At 40.7% G+C, this 18,383-nt stretch overlaps 2 protein-coding genes across 2 annotated transcripts; both read right to left on the bottom strand.

The window, feature by feature from the left end:
* Positions 1–2,013: 2,013 nt before the first annotated feature.
* Positions 2,014–7,970, bottom strand: LOC137714295 (uncharacterized). Its single transcript, XM_088688374.1, has 2 exons — positions 6,548–7,970; positions 2,014–2,084 (listed from the first exon to the last, which is right to left on the bottom strand). The coding sequence occupies exons 1-2, from the start codon at positions 7,968–7,970 to the stop codon at positions 2,014–2,016; spliced, it is 1,494 nt and encodes a 497-aa protein (XP_088544500.1).
* Positions 7,971–11,665: 3,695 nt separating this feature from the next.
* On the bottom strand, positions 11,666–15,270 carry LOC137732482 (Profilin family protein). Its single transcript, XM_068471796.2, has 5 exons — positions 15,037–15,270; positions 14,848–14,917; positions 12,616–12,725; positions 12,013–12,127; positions 11,666–11,907 (listed from the first exon to the last, which is right to left on the bottom strand). Exons 1-5 carry the CDS (start codon positions 15,098–15,100, stop codon positions 11,823–11,825), a joined length of 444 nt encoding a protein of 147 aa, XP_068327897.1. The 5' UTR covers positions 15,101–15,270; the 3' UTR covers positions 11,666–11,822.
* Between the last annotated feature and the right edge of the window lie 3,113 nt (positions 15,271–18,383).

Here is an 18,383-nt window from a genome sequence, read left to right on the forward strand (position 1 = left end):
GGTTATTTTAACTCCGATTTTGATGATTTTTTACAGCTACACTCTTTGACCCTATGTGAATACAATGAATGAACTCGATCTTCAATTTAAAATATTTACACTGGTGGATACATCTCATGTTGTACTTAATGAAAGTATGAATAAACTCTTAAGTGTTAGTGAATCTATTGTTTTGATGGGATACGCATTCTAGGAAACTAGTTTCAACAATCCAAACGTCAAACATGTTTGTATATACTTTGAGATCGCATACGCCAAAAATTGCAAAAAACAAATACATTCAGAGATCAAGTAATGGGACAAAACTTTTCGACTATTATCAACGAAAAATCACGATTTAACGGTTATTTTAACTCCGATTTTGATGATTTTTTTACAGCTACACTCCTTGACCCTATATGAATACAATGAATGAATTCGATTCTCAATTTAAAATATTTACACTAGTGGATATCACAAAATCTTATGTTATACTTTATGAAAGTATAAATAAACTTTAAGTGTTAGTGAATCTATCGTTTTGATGGGATATGCATTTTACGAAACTAATTTCAACAATCCAACCGTCAAACTTGTTTGTATATGCTTCAAGATCGCATACACCAAAAATCGCAAAAAAAAAAAAGATTAAGAGATCAAGTAATGGGACAAAACTTTTTTACGGTTATCAACGAAAAATCATGATTTAACGGTTATTTTAACTCCGATTTTGATAATTTTTTTACAACTACACTCCTTGACCCTATATGAATACAATGAATGAATTCGATCTTCAATTTAAAATGTTCACACTAGTGGATACCATAAAATCTTATGTTATGATGATCAATGAAAATTGAGGATTTTGTAAAATGAATAATGACACACCCCGACCGAGATCAGGGCGTGCTGGCCGTCACACAGAGGTGACGTAACCATGTGCACGTGCGGAAGCTACTAAGATAGTAATATGAAAAGTAAGAATAATTTAAAACTAGCATACAAAGTACTAAAACAAGTGCTAGCGTAAGTGAGACACAAGTTTAGAGCAAGTCTACAGCAGTCCAAAAGAAAAGATGCGACAATAGTACACCCGAAGGTGACCCTACGCTGGTGAGTATCTATCAGAAAAGCCGGGAGAACCCTCTGGGAAACCACCGAAACTGCTAAGCAACTAGAACCTGGAGGGGCGCAAAACAAAAGTGTGAGTGGGCAAAAACAAATCTTTTCTAAAACCGTTTAGTAAAACACAATCTAACCCCTCGCCGTAAAACCTGTATACTTCCCAGAAAATAAACATATATACGTATGTATATAGATGTGCCAAACATGCTCAAGGGTATGCCAATCATGCTCAAAAATATGCCATGTCGGAACCTTATAATGAAATGCAAGTGCTCAGGTATAAATCATATCAATAACAAATAATCTGGCAGTCGGAGTCACCTAACGTGACCTATACGGCTGCATATAGAGCTCAAATCTCAAACTCAATAACTGAACCTGCCCACGAGTCGGAACCACCTAAAGTGGTCTGTACGACAGGCCTGGGTGTAACATATATATACGCTCTAGTGCTACGATCACGTGAAGGCTGTGCGAATAATCGCGGGTCACCTACGAGTTGGAACCACCTAAAGTGGTCTGTACGACAGGACTGTGCACCTAACTTGGATCTAAGCTGAGCGTGTGGTGCGGGAGGTGAACATCACGTGAAGGACTGTGCCCTACTCTGGGCGGGAGCACTAACACCGGGGGTGCAGGTTATCAGCTCTCTAAGCATCTTAAACTATTACTGAATGTAAATATGAATACCACTTACCTGGCACTTACCTGTGCGTCCACAGCACCCAATATGCATATGTATATATATATATATATATATATATATATATATATATATGCAACTACTAATGCATGTGATGATGCATAAAGAATGATAATATGGTGCATGGCATAACACAAATAACCCTTTTTAAACCATTTATGGGAATATAAATGTATATAGGTATATATGGAAAACCAAAAGCCCACTCACTGGTAAGTGGAAGGGTCGTAGCCCCCCTGCCTCGAGTGACCACGCTCGTCCTCGGGATACGTATCACCTATACGCGAAACAACTACAAAAACGTTAATTTTAAAGCACATAACCAACTTCTCGTAATAACTTCTCATACATTGCTCAAATTGGACAAATGAATATACCAACGTGCTCTACACAACCTCAGGATCACAACCATATTTTTAGAAAAAATTTCCACCGCCACACGCGCCCCCACACGCCGGCCAAGGCACGGCCACACGCGCCGGCCACGCACAGGCACGTGCCTGGCACGCTGACGGCGTCAACTGACGCCGTGAGGAATATTCCGTTAGTTCTAACGGATTCCGTCAACGGCGTCAGGAATATTCCGTCAGATTTGACGGAATATTCCGTCACCTTCTCCGGCGAGCCTCCGGCGACGTCGCCGGCGCCGTAAAACTGGAAAAACTTCAAATCGTGTTTTCTCACTCGATTCTCAACCATTTTTCACGATTTTTACACCAAATTGAAGCCCTAGACTAGTAGAACAACGTTATACAAGTTTCAAGGGCTAAAAATCACTAGATCATACCTGTCCACACAAACCAAAACCGGCCAACTTCGAACCAAGCTATCCCGACGTCCAAATTCGTCCAACTAAGTACTCCGAGACTCCTTGTGACACCACCAAGCTACCTACGAGCTTAAAAATCCCAAAAACATGCTACAATAAGTTTGCATGAATAGTACTCAAATCGGAGCTTGTGAAATCGACGTGAAAACGTCGAAGTTCTCACCTGAAAATGGTATGGTTGCACTCGCACAAGCTTCACGAGTTCGAAAATGTACTTGGTTCCTTCAATGTGTCGACGTTTGAGTGAGTTGTGTGTTTGTCCGTACGTTTATGGTGAATGGGAAGGGAGAGAGAGACACGGGACAGAGACAGAGAAAAGGATAGAGACAGAGAGACAGTGAAGGTGAGGGTGTGTGTGTGGCCCAGCACCTGCCAACACCACACCAAGTAACCAAAAACATGACGGAAACGAACTAGGGGTAAATTTGTAATTTCACACGTACGTTTTAGATAATTTCGGGACGGGATGTCATAACCTACCCACCTTAATAGAATTTCTTCCCGAAATTCAAAACAACCCCTAGTGGTCAAAGAACAATCTAGGATACAAATCCCTCATCTGATCTTCTGTCTCCCACGTAGCTTCCTCAACCGAATGATTCCTCCACAGAACTTTCACTAAGTTCACCGTCTTGTTCCTCAGAACTTTCTCCTTCCAATCGATGATCGTCACCGGTTCCTCGTCATACGTCAAATCTGGATTAATCTCTAACGGTTGAGGAGGTATCACATGAGATGGATCAGCAACATAATGTCGGAGCATAGACACGTGAAAAACGTTATGCACTCTAGCCAACTCCGGAGGCAACTCCAACCTGTAAGCTACCTCACCAACTCGTTCTGTGACCATGTATGGTCCGATGTACCTGGGACTCAACTTCCTCTTCTTTCCAAATCGCACGACACCTCTCCATGGTGAAAGCTTCAGAAATACCCAGTCTCCGACCTCATACACTCTGTCCGTAGCATGCCAATCTGCTAAACTTTTCTGCCTGTCCTGAGCTGCTTTCAGGTTAGACTTAATTACCTGAACATTCTGAGTAGTCTCCTCAACAATCTCCGGACCCACTAAGACTCTTTCTCCAACCTCTGACCAACATAATGGAGTGCGACAAGATCTACCATGCAATGCCTCAAATGGTGCCATGCCGATACTCGAATGGAAACTGTTGTTGTAAGCAAATTCCATCAAATCTAACCGCTGGTGCCAAGCATCACCGAACTGTAACACTGAAGCTCGCAGCATATCCTCCAACGTTTGAATGGTTCTCTCTAACTGTCCGTCTGTCTATGGATGATACGCCGTACTGTAAAGTAGTCTCGTGCCCAAAGCTTCCTGAAAAGCCACCCAAAACTTCGATGTAAATCGTGGATCACGATCCGAGACAATACTCACAGGGACACCATGGTACTTCACAACCTTCGAGATAAACAACTCCGCTAAACGGCTCAAAGAATACTTCTCTCTCACTGGAATAAAATGTACCGATTTAGTGAGCCGATCAACGATCACCCAAATGCCGTCAAAGCCATTATGTGTACGCGGGAGCTTGTACACAAAATCCATAGTGATATTTTCCCATTTCCACTCTGGAACGGGAAGCAGCTACAATAACCCAAACGGCTTCTTCCTTTCTGCTTTAACCTGCTGACAAACAGCACACCTGCTCACATACTCGGCTATCTCCCTCTTCATACCCAGCCAATAATAAAATGGTCGAATGGTATGGTACATTTTAGTAGCTCCTGGATGCATGGCGTAAGCCGAGATATATGCTTTATCGAGAATTTCTTTCTTCAACTCCACATTATTAGGCACGAACATTCTACCCTCTAGCATCAACATGCCATCCGAATCACGAACTCTGAGGTCTCTTCTCCTTCCTTGATCTCGGGCTTGAATTAATTCTTGAGTCTCCCGATCAACTACCTGAGCTTCAAGCACCCGATCAACAAGTATTGGTCTAACTTGGAAATTAGCGAGTAACGCCACTTCTCGATCTTCTGCCTCTAACCTCACTCCCGTAGCACGCAAGTCCGCCAAAAGAGGAATACGACTAGCGTACAACGCATTAATACGGCCCTGTGACTTCCTGCTAAGTGCATCAGCCATTACGTTCGCACGACCAGGGTGATAATCAATCGTGCAATCGTAATCGCTGAGCAACTCTAACACCTCCGTTGATGAAGATTAAGTTCCTTTTGAGTAAAGAGATACTGAAGACTCTTGTGATCTGTAAAGATCCTGCATTTCTCTCCGTAAAAATAATGTCTCCACAACTTCAACGCAAAGATGATAGCGGCCAACTCCAAATCATGTGTAGGGTAATTCAACTCATGGGGTTTCAACTGTCGTGAAACATAAGCAATCACCCTACCATGCTGCATCAATACACATCCCAGACCATTCAAGGAAGCATCGCTATAAACCTCGAAATCACCACTATCGTCCGGGAGTGCCAACACAGGTGCATGAGTGAGACAATGCTTCAGCTGCTGGAAACTCTGTTCACACCTATCATCCCACTCAAATTTAACATCCTTCCTTGTTAACCTCGTCAGTGGCAAGGCAATCACCGAAAAATCCTTAACGAATCTCCGATAATACCCCGCCAACCCAAGGAAACTTCTCACATCGGTGACGGTTCGCGGTTGCTCCCAACTCTCCACAGCTGCAACCTTCTGAGGGTCCACCAAAATACCCTGAGCAGAAATGATGTGCCCCAAGAACGCAACTTGATCTAACCAGAACTAGCACTTGCTAAACTTAGCATACAATTGGTGTTCCCTCAACCTCTTCAACACCAAAGTAAGATGTCGAACATGTTCCGCCTTCGACTTAGAATACACCAGAATATCGTCGATGAAGACAATGACAAATCTATCCAAGTAAGGCTGGAACACCCGATTCATTAAATCCATGAAAGCAGCTGGTGCATTCGTCAACCCAAACGGCATAACCAGAAACTCGTAATGACCGTAAGGAGTCCTGAACGCCGTCTTAGGGACGTCATCCCTACTAATCTTCAGCTGATAGTACCCAGACCTCAAGTCTATCTTGGAGAACACATAAGGACCTCGAAGCTGATCAAACAAATCATTGATACGAGGCAATGGATAACGGTTTTTAATCGTCACCCGATTCAATTACCTGTAGTCGATACACAGCCTCAAAGTTCCATCTTTCTTCCTCACAAACAATACTGGAATGCCCCAAGGCGAAGTACTAGGCTGAATGAATCCCTTATCCACTAACTCCGGCAACTGAACTTTCAATTCCCTTAACTCCGCGGGAGCCATACGATAAGGAGTTAAAGAAATAGGATTAGTACCTGGAAGCAATTCAATAGTGAACTCCACGTCTCGATCTGGGGGTAAACCAGGTAAATCCTCGGGGAATACATCAGGAAAGTGTCTGACCACTCTCACGTCCTCAACTCTGTTAGGAACAGCCTCATCTAGCACCACATGAGCTAGGTACCCCTGGCAACCCTTAGACAACAACTTTTTCGCTCGCAACGCTGAAATAACGCCGTGTCTCACCCCACTCTGCTCACCCACGAAAGTAACCACAGGTAGTCCAGGATGGCGAAATGTAACTACTTTCCCGTAACAATCAATGTTGGCACGATAGAAGTGCAACCAATCCGTGCCCAGAATAACATCAAAGTCAACAATATCTAACGGGATAAGATCGGCTGACAAAACAACACCCTCTACAATCACTGGACATCCTGGGTACACACAATCTACAACACATCTCTCTCCTCTAGGCATAGCGAACTCTAAATCGTACCCTAGAGGTGTGGGGTGAGGTTGCGTCACTTGAGCAAATGTATGAGAAATAAGGGAATGTGTAGCTCCACAATCAATTAAGACTCTAGCAAAACAACCAAGAATGTTTAACGTACCCATAATCAAGTCTGGGTTGTTCTGAGCGTCCTGCAGGGAAATATTATGAAGACGCCCCTGGCCCTGCTGACGTCCGCCGCGGCTTCTACTTGCCTGAACACCGCGACCCTGAGCACCACGCCCCTGACTGGGCTGACTCGACTGTCTCGAAGACCCTGCACTGCTGGTGGCAATCTCACCCTGCTGATACTGTCCTCCTTGGTACCACTGAGAACCACCTACTGGAGCTGGAGGATACGGCATGTAGCCGCCAGAATACTGAGGATAGCCATCCTGGGAATAGGGATCCTGGGGATACTGATACGGTCCCGGAGCATAAGGGACAGCATCACCCTGATAGTGGTAAGCACCACCTCGACCTGCCTGGCCGTAGCTACTCGGACCCTGGATCTGCTGGATCGGTGCATGTGGTGGCATAAAAGTCTGCTGCGGTTTCTGCTGCTGACTCTGGGGACAATTTGCAGCTCTATGTCCCACCTGTCCACACGTGAAGCAACCACTGCTGCCACGCCTACACTCGCCGAAATGCCGGTTGTTACACCTGCGGCAAACTAGGGCTCGGCCTCGGCCACCATCACTCTGCCTCTGGCCTCTATCACCACCAGAAAATCTACCTCCACGACCCTGTCCAGTGGCACTGAAGCCACCGCTAGAAGAACTAGAATTAGCGCTACCCCTCTTGAAGTTTTGAGTCTGACGGGGCCCGAGCGACGCTTGACCTTTACCCTTGTCATCTTTCTTCTGATTGCCGTCTTTCTCTTCATCACTGTCGCTCGACATATTCTCAGAGTCCTCAATCCTCAACAATATCTCGTAGAAATCCTGGTAGGACTCACAGTGTGTAGTAGTCGCCATAGAACGCCACCTCTTCCTAGTACCTAAGCGGAAACGACGAAGCATCTCCGCTGGATTACCAGCAACGTCAAAATGGTAGCGGGACAGATCAGTAAACTTGCGATAGTACTCATTAGCCGTCATCTTCCGCTGCTTCAACTCGGTGAACTCCTGCTTCTTACGATCAATGTACTCAGGAGGCACAAACCTCCTCTTGAACACATCCTTGAAAACGTTCCAATCAGTCCTCTGAGCTGGAGTCAACCGACGAAGCTCCTGCTCCCACCAGGCTGCAGACTCCGTCTCCAGAAACCATGAGGTCGTCTCGACCCACCTCTCCATAGGAAGGTTCCCCTGATTGTGCAACACACGAAAAGTCTTCTCAATGTGCTCTAACCATCGCTCTGCGCCCTCGTGACCCTCATTACCTTTGAACTTATCCAATTTCAGATTGTACATAGTCTCCAGAGGAGTCCTCTGGGGAGGGCGGATAGCTGTCTGAATAGCGGTGACAATAGCTTCCCCCATCTGAGTAAAATCGGGGAAACTAGACTCATCAGAGCGACGTGGTTCCCGACGAGGCGGCATAATTCTGACAGAAGACACCAAAACCATTAGAATACTCACACAAAAGCACAGGACTACCAAACCTAAGCTCTGATACCAAACTGACACACCCCGACCGAGATCAGGGCGTGCTGGCCGTCACACGGAGGTAACGTAACCATGTGCACGTGTGGAAGCTACTAAGATAATAATATGAAAAGTACGAATAATTTAAAACTAGCATACAAAGTACTAAAACAAGTGTTAGCGTAAGTGAGATACAAGTTCAGAGCAAGTCTACAGCAGTCCAAAAGAAAAGATGCGACAATAGTACACCCGAAGGTGACCCTACGCTGGTGAGTATCTGTCAGAAAAGCCAAGAGAACCCTCTGGGAAACCACCGAAACTGCTAAGCAACTAGAACCTGGAGGGGCGCAAAACAAAAGTGTGAGTGGGCAAAAAAAAATCTTTTCTAAAACCGTTTAGTAAAACACAATCTAACCCCTCGCCGTAAAACCTGTATACTTCCCAGAAAATAAACATATATACGTATGTATATAGATGTGCCAAACATGCTCAAGGGTATGCCAATCATGCTCAAAAATATGCCATGTCGGAACCTCATAATGAAATGCAAGTGCTCAGGTATAAATCATATCAATAACAAATAATCTGGCAGCCGGAGTCACCTAACGTGACCTGTACGGCTGCATATAGAGCTCAAATCTCAAACTCAATAATTGAACCTGCCCACGAGTCGGAACCACCTAAAGTGGTCTGTACGACAGGCCTGGGTGTAACATATATATACGCTCTAGTGTTACGATCACGTGAAGGCTGTGCGAATAATCGCGGGTCACCTACGAGTTGGAACCACCTAAAGTGGTTTGTACGACAGGACTATGCACCTAACTTGGATCCAAGCTGAGCGTGTGGTGCGGGAGGTGAACATCACGTGAAGGACTGTGCCCTACTCTGGGCGGGAGCACTAACACCGTGGGTGCAGGTTATGAGCTCTCTAAGCATCTCAAACTATTACTGAATGTAAATATGAATACCACTTACCTGACACTTACCTGTGCGTCCACAGCACCCAATATGCATATGTATATATATATATGCAACTACTAATGCATGTGATGATGCATAAAGAATGATAATATGGTGCATGGCATAACACAAATAACCCTTTTTAAACCATTTCTGGGAATATAAATGTATATAGGTATATACGGAAAACCAAAAGCCCACTCACTGGTAAGTGGAAGGGTCGTAGCCCCCCTGCCTCGAGTGACCACGCTCATCCTCGGGATACGTATCACCTATACGCGAAACAACTACAAAAAGGTTAATTTTAAAGCACATAACCAACTTCTCGTAATAACTTCTCATACATTGCTCAAATTGGACAAATGAATATACCAACGTGCTCTACACAATCTCAGGATCACAACCATATTTTTAGAAAAATTTTCCACCGCCGCACGCGCCCCCACGCGCCAGCCAAGGCACGGCCACACGCGCTGGCCACGCACAGGCACGTGCCTGGCACGCTGACGGCGTCAACTGACGCCATGAGGAATATTCCGTTAGTTCTAACGGATTCCGTCAACGGCGTCAGGAATATTCCGTCAGATTTGACGGAATATTCCGTCACCTTCTCCGGCGAGCCTCCGGCGACGTCGCCGGCGCCGGAAAACTGGAAAAACTTCAAATCGTGTTTTCTCACTCGATTCTCAACCATTTTTCATGATTTTTACACCAAATTGAAGCCCTAGACTAGTAGAACAACGTTATACAAGTTTCAAGGGCTAAAAATCACTAGATCATACCTGTCCACACAAACCAAAACCGGCCAACTTCGAACCAAGCTATCCCGACGTCCAAATTCGTCCAACTAAGTACTCCGAGGCTCCTTGTGACACCACCAAGCTACCTACGAGCTTAAAAATCCCAAAAACATGCTACAATAAGTTTGCATGAATAGTACTCAAATCGGAGCTTGTGAAATCGACGTGAAACGTCGAAGTTCTCACCTGAAAATGGTATGGTTGCACTCACACGAGCCTCACGAGTTCGAAAATGTACTTGGTTCCTTCGATCTGTGAACGTTTGAGTGAGTTGTGTGTTTGTCCGTACGTTTATGGTGAATGGGAAGGGAGAGAGAGACACGGGACAGAGACAGAGAAAGGGATAGAGACAGAGAGACAGTGAAGGTGAGGGTGTGTGTGTGGCCCAGCACCTGCCAACACCACACCAAGTAACCAAAAACATGACGGAAACGAACTAGGGGTAAATTTGTAATTTCACACGTACGTTTTAGATAATTTCGGGACGGGATGTCACAAATAACATGCAAGCTTTAAGTTCCATTCGCAAGCTTTAAACTTTTCAGAAAGGCTTCACAACCTTGAAAACAAAAACTCTTTCATTTTGCATATCCTTGCACATTTAATATTTTGCAATAGACTAGTAGTGTATGGATGTTTGTTTATTAGGCTCTTATTTTTCAGTGTAGATGTAGTACTTAAACGACAAATGTGTTTTAATATTTTGAAGTAATATTTATGTGGCAATGTGTGGTATGTGCAAATTTAAGAAAAAAAATATATTTTTCTTAAGGGGTTATAACGCGTTGGGTAAAGTGACTTGACCTGTTAAGGACTCGTTAAGATAACGGGTGTGACACGACACGACCTGTTAAGATAGTAGGTGTTACACGAAAATGACACGAACACGACCCGTTTGCCAGGCCTAGGCGAGATGTAAAGGTGGTTGGGACGGTGCTTGAAGAGGCGTGGTTGGATAATCGAGACCAAACAAAGTCTTTCGGCACTCATCACTTTGAAAATGCATGCCATTTTGACTAAGCACCTATCAATTCATCGCCGAATACCTAGTCAACATGTGAAAAAGTGTCAGTACGCGTGTCTACATAGGTGGCGCATTAAATGCCAGATTGGGGAAACCCAAGGCTAGGGGAATTCATTAAGGGCCTTTATAAATGGGTGGGAACCTCTAGTTAGGGGGTCAAACAACCGGGAGAAGAGAGAGTTCATGTAAATTGCCAAGCGATATTTGTAGTCTTGAATTCATAACAATTCGAGTAACATAATGGATGTAACCCAGTTTTGAAGGATGAACCTTAAATCTCTGAGTCTATTTTTATTTTAGTCCATATCCCAAGGTCACCAAGGGTTTATTATTTTAATTTGTTAACCTGGATTGAGCGTTAACATCATAAATATAAAAAATTCCATTTTAATTCCTACGTCAACATAAATGAAATGCTACATATTTGTTAGAATTTATCAAAGGAATACGTCCTATCATTGGGTTAATTTCACAAAGATCCCCGAGGTTATCCTTGGGTTACGTTCAAGAAAAAGAATATCGGGCATCACTTGCAAGAGATTTATGTCGCATAATTCTGCTCGAACCTTTTAAATAATCAGATGCTTTCTCCCTCCCTTTTATTCGATGCCACTAAATTGGCTAACAAAAGGCGATTTTGTGGTTATAACATTCTATATTAATTGTCCAAAGGGGAGTTTCGAACAAAAAACGTATGAATAAAGACCAAAAACTCTATCAACTAGGATACGTAACCTTGTATTATTGTTTTTGGTCTAGCTACGCGTATTAGAATTTGAATGTACAAAAAATTGATTGAACAGTTGCAATTCAAGGTGATCCGGACCATCCATTTTTCTACTAGGATACGTAACTTTCTACCATTGCGTTATAAAATTCAGATTTCAGATGGTTTTATGAGGCCTATATCATTCAATCAATTTAGATAGTTTTTGGGGCAATACAGCGCTAGTACGGTTGGTATTAAAAGAATTGCAAGGTACCAGAGAATACCACGCTATCTGCATCTTTTTGACAAGGTTACATATTCTTTCGACTTAATTGCCATGCAAACTGATCAACAGCGGCCATAGCACGAGATGCTGAGCCAATAGAACCATCGTACCTGCACAATTGAATGATAATTCACAAATGATCATACATATCTTGAAATTCACGTCCAAAACCCCGTCCGTTGTTTAGAGTAAAATTAAAGGCAGTATGTGCTTACAATCCAACCAACAGAAATGCTGCTGTTTGCATAACGATGGCACCTTCACCAGAATGTTTTGATGTGTTCATGCATCTTGCACAGAACCAATTATCATGAATTGATGTCACCACATCTGTCATTATTTTAGATCCAGCAATATATACCACAATTAGATGTCAAAACTAGGTGAGGTGAGGTCTACACTACTATAATTGGTAAACTAACAAAGATTCATACACGATCGAATCCTTCCTGGTATGCATATATGAGCACTTCTCATGAACTGATATGATAACATCTATCATAGTACCTGCAATGTTTATTCTATTATATTTTTTCTTTTCATTTCCGTCATCGGTTTTCTGTTCTCATAAACACCCAGTTTCTTGTAATGAAAGAACGCACATACGGTTAACAACAAAAAAACACACAAAGTTCATATATTGAAAACCTTACTGTCAAAATTCATCACAACTTTTCAGTTTTCAGTACTTCCATACAAGACCACTTCAAATTCCTTAATAACAGAAAGCAAAATCATGCCCCTCCTCCCAATCCTCCAGTTAAGCAGACAAATATTAGGAATTGTGATTGCACATTGCACCCACAGGAAACACTTACATTGGTTTGTTCCAATAACGAAGCTCTCAGTCTGCAGCTTGTCACATTTGATGAAATCAACGAATTGACTCAATTCGATTGGATTCACTTTTATTCCTTCCTCTTCAGCGCTGCATGCATGCAATCAACCTTCAGGTAGTGTATCCAAACAGAACAACATGATAAGCATGACAAATTTTAAGTAAAATTCTCTTTTCACCTAAACCAAGCATCCAGTCCACAGAATATAAAAGCAACAATAGATGTGAAGGTGAATGTTCCGTTCCGTTCCGTATCATATACTTCAGAAAGAAGGAGCACATAGGAAATATGACATGCTAAGTGAACGTATATATTTTTCATGCAGGGATCCATAAACAAGTCATGAGCAGGATCAAAATGAACTGGAAAAATAATGCCACATGTGGATCAGAAAATAGAATCACATGTGTGAAAAAGGTGGACAGAAAATAAGGATTCAGAACGTCAAGGAGAGCCTGATTTTAATCCTTATACCATCAGAAGGAGAACAGTCAGATGTTCAGAACAGATAAGAGAATTTGCTGATCCTTGCATTCCTCCTTCAACGTTCAAAAGTTTCATTAAGACTACAGTTTGTGTTAAGAGGACGGTTATCCTCTAAATAAATCCAGAAACAGCTAAATTACATCCATAGTGCCTTACTCTTAAGTATCTGACGTATACCCCTAAACCCTATACCCCTATACTTGAAACATCATTTACATACTCCCTGCTTTTTATCTTTCTCTGGATGTATATGTAACAACAGCAACATGTAGCATAACCAATTTGCACATATCGACCTCCAACAAGAATCCAATACTGATAAGAAGGGACTGGGGAGTATCTAACATCCAATTTGACTGTTAAGCAAATGCACTATTATACTAAATTTCCCAAGAAATTCCCCCCACATTTCTGCATTGAACAAGGTATTTTAGAAGTCCTATAATAAATATTTCTACAAGTCCCTAAAATTTGAACTGATGAAATTCTAATAATGAATAGGAGTTGAAAAGCTAAACTAGTCCTAGCGTGTAACTTTTTTATTTTGGAAAATGAAATTCGAGCACGTAGTACAACACTACAACTGAATGTTGCCCTCTCGGTAATCTTGGGGATATCTTGGCCATAACGTATTCAGATATGAAACCAAAATTAATCATCTGCAATGGCTGCAAATTGTTATTTAAGGCACATGAATTTAAGAATATTTTACCAAAATGCAGGCGGTTCAACTTCAAATCAAATTTGAGAAAGGGAAAAAAATTGAGTTACTAATGTTGAAGAGGGTAAAGATGATCAAGTCAACAAGTCAACTCATATGAACCCCCAAAACTTAAGCCGTGACTTGGTGTCTGTCAACTCATATGAACCCCAAAACTTAAGACGTGACTTAGTGTCTGCATGAGATTGAGCAGACTAAAAATATAAACATGAAAATTGAATCAAACCTATGTCATAACCCTTGCAAAGATACAAATTTTCCTTGGAATCAAACAAAGATAGTTCTCAAAGATGAAACCAAAAAATTGGAGGAAATGTGAAGTCGGGTAGTCCAGCACCACAATGAAATTTAGACTATAGAGAAGAGAAAACAAATTCCTTAAATGCTACAAATATGAAAGTTCCAGAAAGTATAATGCCAACTTTGTGAAAAGCCGATAGATACAGCATGACACTCCCATTGACAGAGAAGAATATCATGTCTTGTGCGGCTGTGCCAATTCTTTTATAATAGACACACCTAAAAAGATGCTTTTAACTCGATCGTTCCAGAACAGGCACACAGACACTTATCGAGGTCATCAAACCCGGGCTTTATTAGTCTTGTGGTCTTGAAGAAAGTAAATAACAAAATTCATAGATAATAATCAACCCCTGCTCATGACACTAGCAAAAGTTTTACTAAACACATCTTAAAACTCAGGAGTCCAATATTTGCACCAAATGGAACCATTCTTGTCAAACACATTATCCTTCTCCTTCTATCGCCTCCTGTTTATTTTATGAAGATAATTTATGAGACTAATTGACAATGACTAAACCCTCAATCCACCATCAGCTCAATCTCTGGAAGAAATTGGATAAACAATGTGGATTCGAACAAAAATTTCGAGGACGAAGTTATAAATCGAATTCCATTTGGACAATCTGGAACACAAATTCATAAACAAAAAACAGAAGACAGAAAACAAAAGCAAAAAATTAATGGAATTGAAAGGAACATACATGGTAGACAACAAGCGAGATGGTCCAGTTGGGTCGTAGTTGATGAGTAAAGCTGCTTTTAATGGCTCATCTGCAACCATTTCAATTCAACGCTCAATGCCATGAACGAAAACCAATATATAACGATTCAGCCCAGTCAGTAGGAGAACCAATGTTGAGAGGAGCTGCTTTTAGTGACTCAGGACTCACCAGGAGAAGCAATGTTGAGGGAAGCCCACTTGTCCCAAGCTTTATGCACAAAACCCCAATCCATTTCTCGCCTCCTATGAAGTGGTGGCGAATTGCCCTCCCGGAGCAGGAAACGGAAGCTCCGGTGTTTCGCCCCAATTCGTTTGAGTGACAGTTCGGAGCGGCTTGAAACTGTTTTCAGGAATCGATTCCCTCTTTCGACGCAATTCGACCATTTCCACCCCTAAAAAACCGCAGACAATAGACAATTAATTTTCAAAAAATCTCGAAAATTTTGACATTTAACGATAAGGGTAAAGTAAAAGGTAAAATAAATAGTATGAGGATTAATTTTTTAATGTAAAAATGTGATTTTTCGTTAAAATAAACAATATTGAAAACTTTTTGTTAAAGATCCCTTAATTTTTTATTAATTTATTTTATTATAGCTGATGTCAGTCTTTTGTTTTATGGCTTAAGAGTTAGGTTAGTCTATTTTTGCCTAGGTGGGCAGCTACGCTCCCCCAGAGCCCAATGGATTGGAATGGGGTGGACGAGTTTTAGGAGGAGGGAGGAGATTTAATCCACTATCACCTAAGGAATTTGAGAGGGGTGAAAGTGCTCTTAAATCGGTGCTGCTCCCGTAAGATGACAATTTTTAGTTTTTCTGTTATGTTAATTAGTGAAACCGGAGTTTTTTTAATATCTTTGGGTTAATACTTGAAATTTTTAATCCAGAAAATTTAAATTTTAATCCAAAAATAATTTTTCTGCTTCAACCCTTCTAAGTTAAATTTTTAACCCAAGATTATTAGATAATGAATTTAGACTAATTTTGCTACCACAGTAAGAAAGTAAGTGCAGAAACTAAATCTGTGAAGTCAAGTGTGATTTGAAAATGAACAAATTAGAATTAAAATGAAATTGAAATAAAGATAATTAAAAGTGTTTAAAACAACAAAGCTTAAAGCAATAAATTTATAGCTTATTTATTAATCCGTAATCAAATTGAGAAAAATTGAATTGAAGAGGAATTGGAATGAGGTGGAATCCGAATCAGATTCCTATTAAAGTTGTTTACTAAAACTATCTGGAATCGGAGTGCAATAATGCATATTCTATATTAACTGTTTACCAGTTCACATGAATCAAAATCAAAAGCAATTTGATTACTACAATACCCTTGTACAAAATAGATATAAATTTTTTTAACTAATTAATAATACAATTATTTTGTATATATAAAACTAATACAATTATTTATCCTAAAAAAGCCTTTAATTACCATATAAAAAGCCTTTAATAATACAATTATTTTGTATATATGACACTAATACAATTACTTTAGTCTAAAGAAAGCTTTGAAATTGCACCATACAAATGAAAAGTTTTTGAACCCCAATTTCACTCTATTTACGGACATGCCATTCCCCTAAGGATTTCACCTTTTTTTTTTTTTTTTTTTTTGCATGTTTAGTTAATGGCCTTTGTAGGTTTGGGCTGTGACTGGGTTGGTGGGTTTTTTTTGTGGTTGGGTTTTTTGGATGGAGGGCCGACATGGGCAGGCCTAGCCTGCAACGATGCTAGTGAGAAGAGAGGGGAGGTGTTGTGTGACGCGAGAGAGGAGAGAGAGAGGAGGAGTCGTCTGATGGCAAAGAGAAGAGAGAGGGGTCGTGCGATGCCAGACAGAAGAGAGAGGAGGACTCTTGAAGGAAAAATTGGAGGAGAGAGGGAGGGGTAGGATGAGCAAAGCAATAAGTAGGGCTGCTCAGAATTTGGGTTTTGTTTTTTCTCTGTGAGCTCTGCTTAGAGAAACGGTGAGGCAGGAAGGGACGCCTAAACCTAGGGTTGGTTTCAGAGATTTGGTTCCAGTTGGAAGCTATCTCTGCAAGCATTGATGAGGATTTCTCCCAGCTGGCAGCTTGAATTCCTTTCAAAGCTAAGCCTAGTTTGGTACTGAGGTGATTCTGAAAAAACATGGCTAAAGAAAAGCTAGGAGCTTTTTTTATGTTTGGTAAACATTCAGTTTCAACTTTTTTTTCACAATTTTAAGTGAAAAAAAGCCAAAAACATAAAGCTGCAAAACTCAGCTTTGAAAAACCAGCTTTTTTTTTTCATATTTGTTTTACATAAAAGTTTATCAAACACTATAATATTGTTTTTTTTTTCTTTTCAAAAACAGTTTTACAAAAAAGTTTATCAAACACTCTGTTGCTTTATTTCACAGCTACTTATTCTCACAACACAGCAGAAGTAATTTTTTTTTCAAATTACAGCAATACCAAACCAGCTCTAAGTGTCCCTTTTGAACCCAATTTTCCCTTGTTTCACTGTTTCTGGTTTGAACCTGCTTAGAAACCTGTTTGTTTTCTTGCTTTGTTTTATGTTTGGTTATGGTTCGGTTCTTCAACTTTTAGCTGGGAGTGCAAGATCTATTTTTAAATTATTAAATTGGGACAAAAAAAAAAAACAGATATTTTGTGCTGCTTTCTTCACTGTCTAATAATACCACTTCCTCTTCATTTCTCTTTTTCTTCCTGTTGTGTTGGTCTTTTAGTGTTATAGCTTTTCTGCAGAAATCAAACTGTATGCATTTTGCCTCTTTTTGTTCATTACCCTATTATTTGTTGTTGTGCTAACCTTGTGAATCAAATGCTCAGTTTTTTTCTCCCTCTAAAATACATTATGCATCTGGTTTTTGTTCATTCACATATGATGCACTGTGAATCGTTTCCTAACAAATCTGTTGAGATATGTTATTTTTGGTATGAAATTATGGTTGCTGTTGTTAGAAATAGATTTAATTTTTTAGTTTGGTTTGATTATATCTTATGTCTTTGAACAAGCATGCTTTTAAAGTTGCTGTAAAGTGTTTGTCATCGTAAACATGATCATCAACTTTGGCTTTCAATGCGTTTTGCATGAGAAAAACAACAAATATATTGGTCTTCAAAACCAGGGTTTAGGGTTGACTGCCATTCGATGTATAGAATTTTACCCCTTTTATTAGTTTTTTTAATATTTCAATCCTCTTTCAGAATACTAATCCCTAAACTTATTAAATTTATTGACCATGTGATTTTTCATTCAATCCCGAAGTTCGTATTTCTCGCATTGGTGTTGGGTGCAGATTACTGGTGGTCAGCTTGCTAAAGCATTGCATTTGGGTGAAGGTATTTGACATTCCTGTTTTAAACTTTTCAGTTCCTTTCTGTGATTTGAATTGGAACAAAATCAGTAAACAGAATAGACTAATTTACAATATGTGATTTTTTGAAGAAAAAAAAATTATTTTTTAATTGAGCTCTGTTTTAACTTTTTTGTATTTGTGCTTGTGTGTGTGTTTATGTGTATATCTACGTGTGTGT

The sequence above is a fragment of the Pyrus communis genome, chromosome 16 (genome assembly GCF_041283825.1).
Source record: "Pyrus communis isolate YQ-2024b chromosome 16, ASM4128382v1, whole genome shotgun sequence".
Lineage (NCBI taxonomy): Eukaryota > Viridiplantae > Streptophyta > Magnoliopsida > Rosales > Rosaceae > Pyrus > Pyrus communis.

Coding starts and splice junctions, on each gene's coding strand:
- LOC137714295 (XM_088688374.1), bottom strand. CDS start 7,970: ATGCCGCCTCGTCGGGAACCACGTCGCTCTGATGAGTCTAGTTTCCCC. Junction 2,085..6,547: donor CAACCCAGACTTGATTATGG/GTACGTTAAACA, acceptor TTTCGCGTATAG/GTGATACGTATCCCGAGGAC.
- LOC137732482 (XM_068471796.2), bottom strand. CDS start 15,100: ATGGATTGGGGTTTTGTGCATAAAGCTTGGGACAAGTGGGCTTCCCTC. Junction 12,128..12,615: donor CGTTATTGGAACAAACCAAT/GTAAGTGTTTCC, acceptor AAATAATGACAG/ATGTGGTGACATCAATTCAT. Junction 11,908..12,012: donor GCATTTCTGTTGGTTGGATT/GTAAGCACATAC, acceptor TCAATTGTGCAG/GTACGATGGTTCTATTGGCT.